At 37.8% G+C, this 14508-nt stretch overlaps 1 protein-coding gene across 1 annotated transcript; it reads right to left on the bottom strand.

Moving 5' to 3' along the window:
• Positions 1–1105: 1105 nt before the first annotated feature.
• Positions 1106–4900, bottom strand: LOC142626848 (uncharacterized). The gene is made up of 4 exons (XM_075800559.1): positions 4218–4900; positions 3368–3476; positions 2399–2663; positions 1106–1872 (listed from the first exon to the last, which is right to left on the bottom strand). The coding sequence occupies exons 1-4, from the start codon at positions 4898–4900 to the stop codon at positions 1106–1108; spliced, it is 1824 nt and encodes a 607-aa protein (XP_075656674.1).
• Between the last annotated feature and the right edge of the window lie 9608 nt (positions 4901–14508).

Below are 14508 nucleotides of genomic sequence, written 5' to 3'. Positions count from 1 at the left end.
ACATATGCCTTCATGTAGTTCATCTAATATGGGCTTAACTGCTTCAGGATGTACACACAAAAGATATGGAACCGAATAAGAACACTTGTATAACTTTTGCTCCTCGGATAGCCAATAACGGGAAGCATTCCTGTGCACCTTTCTTGCCTCAGTCTTATCTTCGGGCAATATACCTTGTTTTAAAAAGGTCATAATAGGATCCATCCAACTCGGTTAAACCTGAATACTGTGAATACCAACTGTCGACATTTTGGCAAGGCTAGAATTTATCATATCCTCTACCAACACCACTCGCGGAAGCTTCGATCCTAAGGATGTGGCAAGTATAGCTAATGAATCAGCGTGAGCGTTTTGTCCTCTAGGGATTTGCTTCACCACAAAACTCTTAAACTTGTTTAAAGCACACTTCACCCTACTGAGATACCCTTTCATCCTCCCATCCCTAGCTTCGAACTCCTCATTGACTTGCCCGACGACCAACCAGGAATTGCAATATAATTCTACCACCTCTCTATTTAATTGTTTAACCATTAGAGCTCCTACCAAAAGAGCCTCATACTCGGCCTTATTGTTGTGGCTATGAAACCCAGTCGTAATGATTTTTCCATGATCAACCTCTCGGGAGTAATAAACACAATCCCAATTCCTGCTCCTTTTTGGTTAGACGCCCCATCCGTATAAACTTCCCACTGGGAAACATTGATGGGTAAGGTAGATGTCACCGTTAAGATTATCTCTTCTGTCTTAAGGTTATCCTCAGTGAACTCCGCCACAAAATCAACGGGGCCTTACCCTTTGATGGTTGTCTGAGGCATATACTTGACATCATAAGCTCCAAGCCTTGTTCCCCATTTTGCCACTTGGCTTGTATAATCTGATTTTCTCAAGAGAGCCTGTAACGGAAGTTGGGTGAGCACTACTACCGTGTGGGCCTGAAAGTAATGTGGAAGCTTTCTCGTGGCATGTACAATAGCTAACACTGCCTTTTCCAAAGTTAGGTAACGCATTTCAGACTCTTGTAGAGATTTGCTAATGTAATACACAGGTTTTTGGATTCCATCATCATTCTATACGAGGACGAGGCTGGCAGCATAATCTGTGACTACTAGGTAGGCGTACAACACCTCTTCCTTCTCAAGTCTAGAAAGATCGGTGGACTAGCTAAATACTGCTTTAGATCTTCAAAGGCCAGGGCACATTCCTTAGTCCATTGAAAATCTTTCCACTTGTGCAAGAGCTGATAAAAAGGACGACACTTGTCTGCAGATCGGGACCTGTTTAATGCGACCGCCATACCAGTCAACATCTGCACCTCCTTGGGATTCTGAGGCGGATGTAAGCCAACAATGGCTTTAATCTGGTCAGGATTAACTTCAATCCCTCGATGCATTATCATATAACCAAGAAACTTCCCTGAACTGACCCCAAAAGAGCACTTAGAGGCATTCAGATGCAGCTTGTGCTTTCTTAGGACTAAGAACATTTCTTCCAAGTCTGCCAAATGATCTTCCACCCTCCTGAACTTAATCACCATATCATCAATATAAGCTTCCATATTCCGCCCTAACTGTGACTCAAACATTCGAGTCACCATTCTCTGATAAGTAGATCTTGCATTCTTGAGACCGAAAGGCATTACCTGGCAGTGATAATTGCCATTGGGGGCACAGAAAGCTGTTTTCTCCTGATCAGATAATGATAAAGGTATCTGATGATAACCTTGGAAAGCATCCAGGAAACTCATCCGAGGATGTCCCACAGTAGCATTTACCAACTGATCAATTCTTGGAATGGGGAAAGGGTCCTTTGGGCACACCTTGTTCAGATCAGTAAAATCTACGTAAACTCTCCACTTCCCGTTCTTCTTTTTAACTACCACAGTATTGGCAAGCCACTCAGGATAAAAGATCTCTTTAATAGCTCCAGCTTGTTTTAGCTTGTTTACCTCTACCCTTACAGCTTCAGCGTGATCCTAAGACGCACGCCGAAAAGGCTGTTTATGCGGCACGGCCTCGAGATTGACATTTAATTGATGACAAATAAAATCAGGGTCAACTCCTAGGACGTCATACGTCGTCCAAGCAAAAACATCTATGTTGGCCTCCAAAAACTTTACCAATTGTATCCTTTCCAAAACGGGCAGATGGGATCCCACCTGGAAATATCTTTCCTCATCTTCCCCTATTAACACCCTTTCAAGGTCTTCAGCCGAATCTTCCCCCATCTTGGCACCTTGTCCCTAGGTAGGGTTCTTTAATTGCTATAAAGCTTTTTGATTTGCCTTTACCTCCGAACTCTCATTTGTCCTAATAATCGCAGATACTAAACATTGCCTGGCCACTGACTGACTACCAAGTAACACTTCTACCCGTCCACGGGTGGGATACTTGACCCTTACATGCAAATTCGACGAGACCGCACCCACGGGTGGGATACATGTGCTTTCTCAGGACTGAGAACGTATCTTCCAAGTCTGCCAAATGATCTTCCTCCCTCCTGCTCTTAATCACCATATCATCAATATAAGCTTCCATATTTCGCCCTAACTGTGACTCAAACATTCGAGTCACCATTCTCTGATAAGTAGATCCTGTATTCTTGAGACCGAAAGGCATTACCTGATAGTGATAATTGCCATTGGGGGCACGGAAAGTTGTTTTCCCCTGATCAGATAATGATAAAGGTATCTGATGATAACCTTGGAAAGTATCTAGGAAACTCATCTGAGGATGTCTCACGATAGCATCTACCAACTGGATCGATTCTTGGAATGGGGAAAGGGTCCTTTAAGCACACCTTGTTCAGATCAGTAAAATCTATGCAAACTCTCCACTTCCCGTTCTTCTTTTTAACTACCACAGTATTGACAAGCCACTCAGGATAAAAGATCTCTTTAATAGCTCTAGCTTGTTTCAGCTTGTTTACCTCTACCCTTACAACTTCAACGTGATCCTGAGACGCACGCCGAGGAGGCTGTTTATGCGACACGACCTCGGGATTGACATTTAATTGATGACAAATAAAATCAGGGTCAACTCCCAGGACGTCATACGTCGTCCAAGCAAAAACATCTATGTTGGCCTCTAAAAACTTTACCAATTGTATCCTTTCCAAAACGGGCAAATGGGATCCCACCTAGAAATATCTTTCCTCATCTTCCCCTATTAACATCGTCTCAAGGTCTTCAACCAAATCTTCCCCCATCTTGGCACCTTGTCCCTAGGTAGGGTTCTTTAATTGCTATAAAGCTTTCTGATCTGCCCTTACCTCCAGACTCTCAATTGTCCTAATAATCGCAGATACTAAACATTGCCTGGCTACTGACTGACAACCAAGTAAACCTCCTACCCGTCCACGAGTGGGATACTTGACCTTTACATGCAAAGTCGATGAGACTGCACCCACGGGTGGGATACATGTGCTTTCTCAGGACTGAGAACGTTTCTTCCAAGTCTGCCAAATGATCTTCCTCCCTCCTGCTCTTAATCACCATATCATCAATATAAGCTTCCATATTTCACCCTAACTGTGACTCAAACATTCAAGTCACCATTCTTTGATAAGTAGATCCTACATTCTTGAGATTGAAAGGCATTACCCGATAGTGATAATTGCCATTAGGGGCACGGAAAGCTGTTTTCTCCTAATCAGATAATGATAAAGGTATCTGATGATAACCTTGGAAAGCATCCAGGAAACTAATCCGAGGATGTCCCACAGTAGCATCTACCAACTAATCGATTCTTGGAATGGGGAAAGGGTCCTTTGGGCACACCTTGTTCAGATCAGTAAAATCTACGCAAACTCTCCACTTCCCGTTCTTCTTTTTTACTACCACAGTTTGGCAAGCCACTCAGGATAAAAGATCTCTTTAATAGCTCCAACTTGTTTCAGCTTGTTTACCTCTACCTTTACAACTTTGACGTGATCCTAAGACGCACGCCGAGGAGGCTATTTACGAGGCACGGCCTCGGGATTGACATTTAATTGATGAAAAATAAAATTAGGGTCAACTCCCGGGACGTCATACATCGTCCAAGCAAAAACATCTATGTTGGCCTCCAAAAACTTTACCAATTGTATCCTTTCCAAAACGGGCAAATGGGATCCCACCTGGAAATATCTTTCCTCATCTTCCCCTATTAACACCCCATATTGACACCTTGTCCCTGGGTAGGGTTCTTTAATTGCTATAGAGCTTTCTGATCTGCCCTTACCTTCGGACTCTCAGTTGTCCTAATAACACTCCTGCCCGTCCACGGGTGGGATACTTGACTTTTACATGCAAAGTTGACGAGACCGCACCCATGGCATGAAGCCACGGCCTAGCCGAAATGGCCATGTAAGGTGAATAAGCCTTCACAACTATGAAATTAACTTGTACTTCCTCGTTCTCAACTTGTATGGGCAATTTAATCATACCTTGAGGAATCACCGGCTTTCCATCAAAGCCTACCAACGGTGAGTCATACCTTTCAAGGTCCTCGGCTTTCAAATTTAAACCATTAAACAAATCGGGATACATAATTTCTGCTCCACTTCCCTGGTCAACTAGGACTCGTTTCACATCGTACCCCCTGATTCGAACAGTGACTACTAAAGCATCGTCATGTGGTTGGCATGTTCCTTCCTTGTCCTCCTCAGGGAAAACTAAGGTAGGAATGGCCGACAACTTAACCTTCTTAGCAATTTGGTTACCCGTCTCCACGACCTCATCTCCAAGACCACTCCGCACGGACATGACCCTGGAAGATGCCCCAAGCTCTCCCCTTGGCTTTGCTAAAATGACGTTAATGGTGCCTAACGCTGGCCGAGGAGTATTGCCACGGTGTGATCCAGCCCCATGATGCTCAAATTGTCCCACCGGTTGACATAGGAAATGATTAAGCTTCCCCGCCATTGCCAGCTGGCTCAAATGATCCTGTAACGTCCTACATTCCTCTATGGTACGCCCCTTATCTTAATGATAATGGCAATAAAGGCTTTGGTTTCTCAGGGATGCATCTCCACTCATTTTATTAGGCCACCTAAAATAAGGTTCGTTCCGTATTTTCTCCAATATCTGATACACCGGCTCTTTGAACAATGAATTAACCCAAGGAGACCCCATCGGCGATGAATGACCTGGAGGCTCTCTTCTGGGGCGATTGCCTTGATAACCCCCTCCCCGAGGATCTTTTCTCTCTGGGAACATCTTTGTTTTGCCTTTACCCTGAATCTGATATTCCTCAACTCGTTTATACTTATCTATGCGATCCATGAGCTAGCGTATATTTAAAACAGCTTTCATTATCAACGACTTTCTCAGATCGTGTTCAGTAGGGAGCCCCACCTTAAAAGTCCTCACAGCCACATCTTCAACATCACCATCAATCTCATTATAGGTTTCTCAATACCTATCTAAATAAGTTTTAAGCGTCTCTCCTTCCCTCATTGCCATAGATAATAATGAATCTAAAGGCTTAGGGACCTTGCTGCACGTTATGAACCGAGCCCCGAACGCTTTTGTCAGCTCCTCAAAAGATCCTAAAGATCCCTCTTCTAAAGCATTAAACCAGTGCATGGCTACTGGCCCAAGACTAGAAGGAAAAAATTTACACATCAAATCCTCATTATTTGAATGAACTGCCATTTTCTGGTTAAAATGGCTAACATGCTCCACGGGGTCAATCCTATCGTTATAGATGGTAAAAGTAGGTTGAGAGAAACTATGAGGGAGCTTTGCCTTGTTTATCCTCTTACAAAAGGTGAATTAGAAATTTGCCTCAAGGCCTTACTCATAGCATCATTCCCCGTGCCTTGATATGACCATCCCCCAACTCGTTTACCCCCACCTTTCTTAAACTTGTCCAAGTAAGTTGACACAAAGTGGGATTCTCCAGGGGGGATTTGGACCCATGATGATCATCCCAACCCTTTCCAACCTCCGAGCCATCACTAGATGAAGAGGATGGACTCCTTCTATTACTCCGTCTTCGTTTCAGCCTTTTGCGCAAATGATCTATTTCTGACTGCATCTTCTGCATCTCTTCCTCACGAGAAACATGATCCTAAGTGTGTGAATGACTTCTTCTTGCACAATCACTGTGATACGACTCCACTACTACACTTGAGGTACGCAATCTATTACCTCCCCGCTGCATGTTTAAAGATTGGTTCTCCCTCTGTGAACCAACCGATTCTTCCCTATCCTGGCTTGCGCTCGCCATTTACCCTCAAGACAGAACATCCCGCTTTGTTGTTCCCATAGACGACGCCAATTGTAAGGACCAAAAAATCACGCACGGAACAAAAGCCCACTATGAATCCAATAATTTAAGGCCCAAAACAAAGAATTTGTAGAGAGAGAACAAAACAACAAAGGACGATTGCGTCCCAAGATTCCACTCAAAGTGACAAGGAATAGGAAATGCTCGTTCTCAAGTTTTCCCGAGGAGGAATCTTTTACATTCATATATCAATATTCTCTCTATTCTTAGAGCCATGTTCATCCCCCTCTCCTAGACTCTTTCATCCCTATTTATACTCCTTGCTCTTGTCATTTCAACCATCTATCTTCCACCTAACCATTTGCTTTTGTTGACACTTGTATGATTGCTTGTAGAAGGTGGTGGAAAGAAACTGCATTGCTGTGATTTGTACTTTTCAAGTCACCTCCACATCAATGCAGTTGATGAAGCTATTGTTCCTCATTTAATACAGTCAGGAAACTAGATACAAAGCATTCAATGCGGAGTTCACAGGCTATCTGCCTTCAAACCCGATATTTTCTCTCTGCCATACACCACCAGTATACTCTTTGTATTTGTTCATGCAACATCGTGTTCGGGTCCTCGACCCTCATTCTTAACTAGGATCTCCTTCATCCCTTGATTTTCATCCTTGGTCCTCGGCCCTCATCCTTAACTAGGATCTCCTTCATCCCTTGATCCTCATCCTTGGTCCTCGGGCCCCCACATTCATGTTTATACTATTGTAAAAGTAAATTGTTGAAATATATCCAACATCATATTCATTACGATTTGAAACACTATTACAAAAGCAAATTGTTGAAATATATCCAACATTATATTCTTTATGATATGTTAAGAAATGTCCATGTTCCTCGCAAGCAATTTACTTTCATTTTTTATTCCTCTAAAACTAGATCATTTTTAATAATTATTCATATAACATTAATGTAAGTATATTAATGGTCTGTTTGGATATTACTTATTTTGCTGAAATTGAAAACTTATTGTTGAAAGTACTGTAAATAAAGGTAAAAGTTAGTTGAAATAGTACAACATGGCCCATGAATAGTACCAAAAAGTGTAATGGAGCCATAAATAGTAGTAAAAATAAGCTGAATAATAAAATAATTTTAATTTTTCATTGGTATCCAAACACACACTAAACCTTAAATACGAAGAAAATTATGATTATAGCATTATAGATAGAAATTCGAAGTCATCTTCAAGATAAGGCTATGGTCGTGGTCGATGGCTGAGACGGACCCCTATAGAACCCGCAAACAGCGTCACAGCGAAGCCACATGGCAATCATGAAACCAATAAAAGAAAAACAGAGTTATAAAAAGCCCCAATCAGTTAAGCAAAGAGCAAGAGGATTGGAAGAACATAACAAAGTCCTAGAAACGAACGATGAGTTTAATAATTATAAGTAGTTGATCACTTAATAAATACGTTGAGCTTACCGTAAGACTTGGAAGAACAAAGACAATGACACGAAAGTAAAGCTCTAAGGACATGTCTTTCGCCGGACCACCAATAATTTAGGACTCAAATATCTAAAATAATGAACCTCTTTAATCATAAGTCAAGCAAAATTGACGATGGTAGGTGGGAGAATAGAAATTAGTTGTTCCTTTTGATTGAATCTTCCTCTCATGCAAAGCCATTCACACTTTTTAAATCAACTTGGCTTCTTCTTTAATTCTCATGGTCTCTTCTTGGTCCTTATTTTCCATTTCCAATTTTGCATGCAACCTAATTGTTATTTGTTTCAAATAATATAGGATGTTTTTGCCGTGTAGGTTACTTTATTTCAAATGTTAGATCTTGATAGGAAACTTGAGACCTAACACAAAATCTGTGAGATGTGAACAATGAAAATAGAAATTAACAGAAGAAAATATTAAAGAATGCAGACAAGAATATTAGATTTATATGGATCACCCCAAACATAGGCTACATTTACGGCATCGATCATTGCTTAATTTTTTTTTTTTTAATAATGACAATTACGAAAGGAGTTACAGCCTTCCAGGAATAAAAATATAAAAATATATCATCATGCACGTATTGTATACTAACATTACATATTATACGCCAAAAATCTTGTAGTTCAACTAACACTTCTTTTTGTTTCTAACAAAAATGTCCCAAGACTATCAAATTGTTAAAAGAAGAAGAAGAAGAAGAAGAAAAAGAAGAAAGATTTCATATTATATGTTCAAATTTACCATGATATCCATTCTAAAAAAGTTTCATCATGAGGATTCTGGAGATTGAAACAGGGATTTTCAGCTCGTGCCAACGACATGACCATCTTGGGGAAGAGTGAGATTTGCACCTGACATAGACAACTAGCACTTGCACAAAAGGGAGATACTGACCTACCATGGTCAAATGCTATAGAACACCCCTTATTGGCTAAGCTCATGCTGGATCACTGTTAAAGACACGTGTATCACTCCTAACATCCCTGATATCCCTTTCCTTGTCCAAGGCTTGCCACTCATGTAGTAGCAGAGCCGCCCTCAGTTTCACCACCCTGACATTGGCGTGCTTTCTCCCTCCTCTAGCCGTTACATAGTACAGTAGCTGTTTTAAGATTCAAATGGAGGAATCACGGTTTGACACTTGTCCTCGTGTACCTAGTAACATTCCTTGGACTATAAGAGGAACATGTTACTAAGCCATTAGGGCAAGGACCTAAGGAGAAAAGAAGAGAAAAAGTTAGAAAGTTTGGGTAGGAAAAAGAGGTAGAGAAAAAAAGGCATTCTTTGGGGAAGAACATTACCATTGTACAAAAACCTTGATTCTTCTTTACATAATAGAGATCGTAAGAGAGTAAGGGACATTCCCCTTGCTCACCCGTGGTTTTTCATCCATTGTCAAAAGGTTTTCCACGTATTTCACATGTCTTCTTTATTTTCCATGTTATACTCTCTTTCTCTTGACATTAAAGTGTTAAAGTTTTCATTTTTAGTGTTCTTAGGCCTTTTCACTTAAATGTACTATTAGATCTGCCACACACTCTCTTACACAACCTAAAAATCTAACTTGCACGTACACACTCTTAAAATATTAATAAATTACCCCATATATAAGAATATCACAATACACCCAACCATGTGGACAAGCATGACTATTGTAAGGACTCGAAAAATAAAGGCCCAAGCTCACTTAGACCATTGGTACATTGTCCTTCGAATCAGACTCAAACAATAGAATTTTTAAAGAGAATGAGAAACTAATTCAAGTGCAATTCTAAACTAAGGCCAAGTTTAAGGCCGAAGAGTCCAGAGTAACAGATAGGCGTAATTAAAATAGCAATTGGGGATAATGACCTCCTCGGGCAAGTCTGAGGATCAATTTCTTGTATATAGATATTCAAGTTTTACACCTGGCTATTCACTATTCTCTTTCCTATTCTATCGGATCTAAAAATGCTCATCCCCTTTTTCTAGTGGATTCCCTTCCTTTTATAACTTTTCTCCATGCATCTCAGCTCTCCACCTGTACGTCCCCAGGTATTTCTCAAGATACTTGTCTCATCAAGACTTTACTGAAGGTGGTAGAAGGAGATGTTAGCTATGAAGTTACTGTTCAGAGGTCAGTTCCACATTAATGCAACTGATAAGGTTGGTGGAGGGCATTGAATGCGGAGGTGAGAGGTATACCCTTCAGGAAGCTTCCTCCCACAATCTTTGTCCTCACTGTCTTCTTTTCTCCTCTCCTTGGGCCTTTGAGGGATAACAATTGTCCTAATTCTCCTACACTCCTCCGATGAATGGAGTTCTCGAAATTTGTTTTGCCTCCTTAGCTTGGGTAATGAAGATTATTTCTTGATTAAGACTACTTAGTCCTCGGACTCCACACAACTATAATTGTAAAGATTATTTAATATACCTTAATTGTAAAGATTATTTAATATACCTAGAAGTGTGCATGGGTTAGGTTGTGGAGTTTTTTCAACCCAACTCACCATGGTGGGTTAAAAAAAATCCAATCCAACCCAACCCATGTAGATTGGGTTGGACAATAATTTTTAAAATTTTATTGTTATTATTATTATTATTATTATTATTAAATTGAGCATTAGAACAACAACATCACAAATAAGAGCAAATTTATAACCAAATAATCTTGAGCATAACACCAAAACAACACGAACTACATGAAGAAAACTTAGAGTTTGGATTTTATTTAGGAAGATGGCAAACAAGTAAATAACAAAATTGAATAATATATTTTTAAATATATATTAAATATAGGTAGGTCGGGTTGAGTTAGACAGATTTGTGAATTTTATCACCCGAATCCAACACGACCCACTGTAATACAGTTTACAACCCAACCTACCAACCCCTAAAAACTAACCCAACTCAATAGTTTGGGTTGGATTGGGTTGGTTGTGCACTCCTAAGTATACCTAATATTTAGGACATTTGAATTCTTCAATTCTAATAAAAATTTTGAAATTTTCACTATGCATTACCAAGCATATGTTAGTTTAGGACTGAATTGAGACCATTATTCCTAAGCATAGGGAAGTTTACCCTATGAAATGTTCGATTTATTTATTCCTTCTTCTTGTAATTTTTTTTTATCCATTCTATTTTTTGAGGAGGTTTTTTTTTAGCTATATATTGAAGTATATATTTTGAGAATTTCCATTGTTGAAATTTTAGTTAATGAGTTGATTATGAGAAGTAAGTAAGATAAGATATTTTTATTTGTTAGTAAATCACTTTTAGAGGATAATTATTGATTTATAATATTTATAAAATGAAAACTACATAAAGTTGTTTAGTAACGTTGTTCTAGTAACGTTATTTGTAGTTTTATGAAAATATATGTAGGTAAAAAAATGTATGAAAATACATGTAATGTTATTTAAAAATTGAAAACATGTGTTTAAACATATGTACAAAACAGACCTTAAGATGGTGTTTGGCAAGCATGTTTAAACATATTTTCATACATTTTAAACAACATTACACACATTTTTACATATTTTTTTACTCACATATATATCAAAAATACCCAAACAATATAACTTAAACTACTCTCCCCAACACCCCCTAACTATTTTAACATTATGAATTTAAACGTAACTCAAATATTATGGTTCTGAATTTCTTTCTGCGCGAGGTCAATAAGTCTAGCCATGAAATTTAGGAAAGTACGGTTGATTAAGAATGTTGTACACCGAATGAGTTGTTGTAACTGTACGACCAGACAATCATCGAGTATGGAAGTTACACTTGTTAATTTGGATGTCTTGGATAGGTTGTAAGGCAAGTAAGGTCTGGCAGGAATCTTTGTTCGCTTTTTAAAGAACATAAACTCATCATTAAGGTTTTGGCATATAAACTGGAATACTCCCAAGCCAACCCTCGGAAGTAGTGGATACCACTACCAGCCCCAACATGACTACATAAGAGTGTTCCATTTGAATATAACTCTCACACTTTGTTCCGCACTTGTACTTAAAGCAATAGACCAAAAAAGTGAGCCATCAAAGTGATTTATTAAAAGATGTACTAAACATAGAGTGCCCTTCTGATCTTGAATTGATGGCCTTGCTTTTCTTAATTATGTATATATACTTTAATTACAAAAAGAGGGCATACCAGGCAATGGACATCAATTTAAGTTTTTTTTTTTTGATAAACACACATACACATACATATATATATATATATATATATATATATATATATATATATATAAAGGAAGGGGGATGGATATCAATTTAAGTTTTATCATGGTTTACTCATCTCACATTATAAGTTTCTACTACGTACCATCAAATCCTTCTTCTTCTTCTTCTTAAGAAAATAAGAAATGAACTCTAGAATTCAAAAGAAAATGGTACATCAAAGAGGAAATACCCCCATGTGAGTTCTGTTTCTAGTCTATCCATGCACCTCCTTTTTCTTTTTACTTATTATCACTAATTTAATGGGTGTCATTGTGCACTCGTTAAAGAGGTTTTAAATATGAATTTTATACTTTTACGAAGTAACAAAAATTAATAAACAAATATTTTTAATTGAAAGTGGCTTGATCCTTTATAAAAAGGCAATCGGCCGCATTATAATTTATAAAATTCAGCCTTAACAAATGTTCCGAGACACTCATTAATTGGATTGTCTTTTTTCATTAAAAAAATCTTCTTCTTTTTTTTTTGGGATATCTATACTTTTACACACTTTAACATAAACAAATAAGTAATGGTAACCTACAGTTTTGGATCAAAAAAAATGTGAGACCTCCAAATTATTTGTTTGTTTATTTAATTTTAAAAAGTAGAAATTGATCGATGTTGACCGGCTTGCTTTCTTGTTCAGTTGTTTAGTATTTTTTTTGTTTTTTTGTTCAGTTGTTCAGTTGTTTAGTAAACTAGTAGAAGTAAACTTTAGTTAATAAAAGCAGCAAATGGAGATCAACTTTAGTTTAAATTTTTATTGTTTTTAAATTGTCTGCATGTTGTTATTTTATTTCTACTCTAATCAAACCTCTCTCTTTTTTTCGTTGATTTGAATCCAGTTATTTTTTTACAGAAAAAAAAAATCAAGTAATTCTAATGGACCAAACTAAATATATAATTGAAATAGTAGATTTATGGAGGAAAAAACCCCATCCGAACATCCCCAATCACAATTCTATATCTTTTACCAAAAATAACCAAGATAGTTAAATTAAGAAGTGCATTCTATGATATATGATGTACTTTACTTTGTGAAAAATGCCAAATGAAAACTAATAATAGGATAGATCACGAAAAGAGTCATTCAATTATCATCAAGATTGTCCCTACTTATACTAGCATGATTAACAAAAGAAAGTGTCAATGATAGAAAATCCATTACAAAATATATAATATAATTTATACATATAACTCTCTCAATCATTGAAATTTGGCAATATATATATTTATTTATTTATTACATGATTAAATCATCATATCATATAACTCAAAACAATCAAGCTTTGTGGAATTTGCCCATGAGTGTGAGTAACAGCTAGGTGTGACTAGTCTTTGGATCCCCCCACAGAAATAAATGTTTGTTTAGCTTTAAGGTGATCATGGCCCAGCTAGAAAGGTGCTTTCAAGGCCATTAGCTAGGAAAAGGAAAGAGTGGGGGGAAAAAAGTGGGTGAGGAAATAGTGGATCGTTCACCTCCACATTTGGCTCCTTGATAAGAATGCGGCTTCTAGAATTAAATTGAACACTCTTTATTGTTCTTATTATTTATTTTATATGCTAGTTGTGAATATCTACCAATTCGCAAAAGGGGTGGCTTGATCCAATCGTTTTCACAAATAATTACAATGAAGTGTTTTTTTCTAATTCGTTTTCAAGTCCCTAGCCTGCGGCAAACACATGCCTAATTTAAGTTCCTTTTAATAGTGACACACAATTAAATTCGAAATATCTCAAACAGACTCGACTCGTAAGACCCATAAAAGAAATTTTACTTTTATTTCATGTGGCATGCACAAAAAATTTACTAGAGTCTCTATATATAGTCTACACTAGGAATATGTTACCGATCCCTAATCCAAAAAGGTTAATCGTTGCAATGACACTAATATCTTGTGTTTCCTTGATAAAACTAGCTCTTCCACTGTTGTATCTTGAAGATTAAAAGCAAATTATGATTATTATTATTATATGAGTGAGACATGTTCAATCTAACTCCGGTGTTTTAATGCCTTATACCGTTAGACTGACACACAGACACAAGTATTAAAATAGAAAAAAAAAATCTCGATGTCTTTGAAGAACATCCGAGGTGCCAATTAAAGGTATTGCAGTTTGTTGCTAATATATACTATTTAGGTAGACATATTCGAAGGCTTTTCTATTATTAGTTTGCTTCATTCATGCCCTACAAAAGGAATCTCAAGGTTTTAATTAAATATAAAAAGACACATATTGCAGATTTCATAGTTTATAAAATATAACTAAATGGATCCCTCTCCTTAATTATTCAGAAGAAGAAAAAAAAAAGCAAGCAAGAAGAAGAAGATTCAAGATCCTAGACTAGTCCTAGAGTTTTGTTATAGTAATAAAAATTGAAAGGCCAAAGCTTTGGGTACACAACACAATGGATTGTATAAAATTAAAAAATACAATCCATACGCACGCCAAAAAAAGGGAGGGATTGTATTTGCGTGTACGGTCTTAGTTTGGTTTGCACCTCAACTGGAGTGCCATGTGTCCAGAGTAGGTGCTGCTATTCATTCATGCCAACCTAGTCAAGCTGGC

This window comes from Castanea sativa, chromosome 1, assembly GCF_040712315.1.
Source record: "Castanea sativa cultivar Marrone di Chiusa Pesio chromosome 1, ASM4071231v1".
In the NCBI taxonomy this organism is placed as follows: Eukaryota; Viridiplantae; Streptophyta; class Magnoliopsida; order Fagales; family Fagaceae; genus Castanea; species Castanea sativa.
This window is presented reverse-complemented; position numbering and strand designations above follow the sequence as displayed.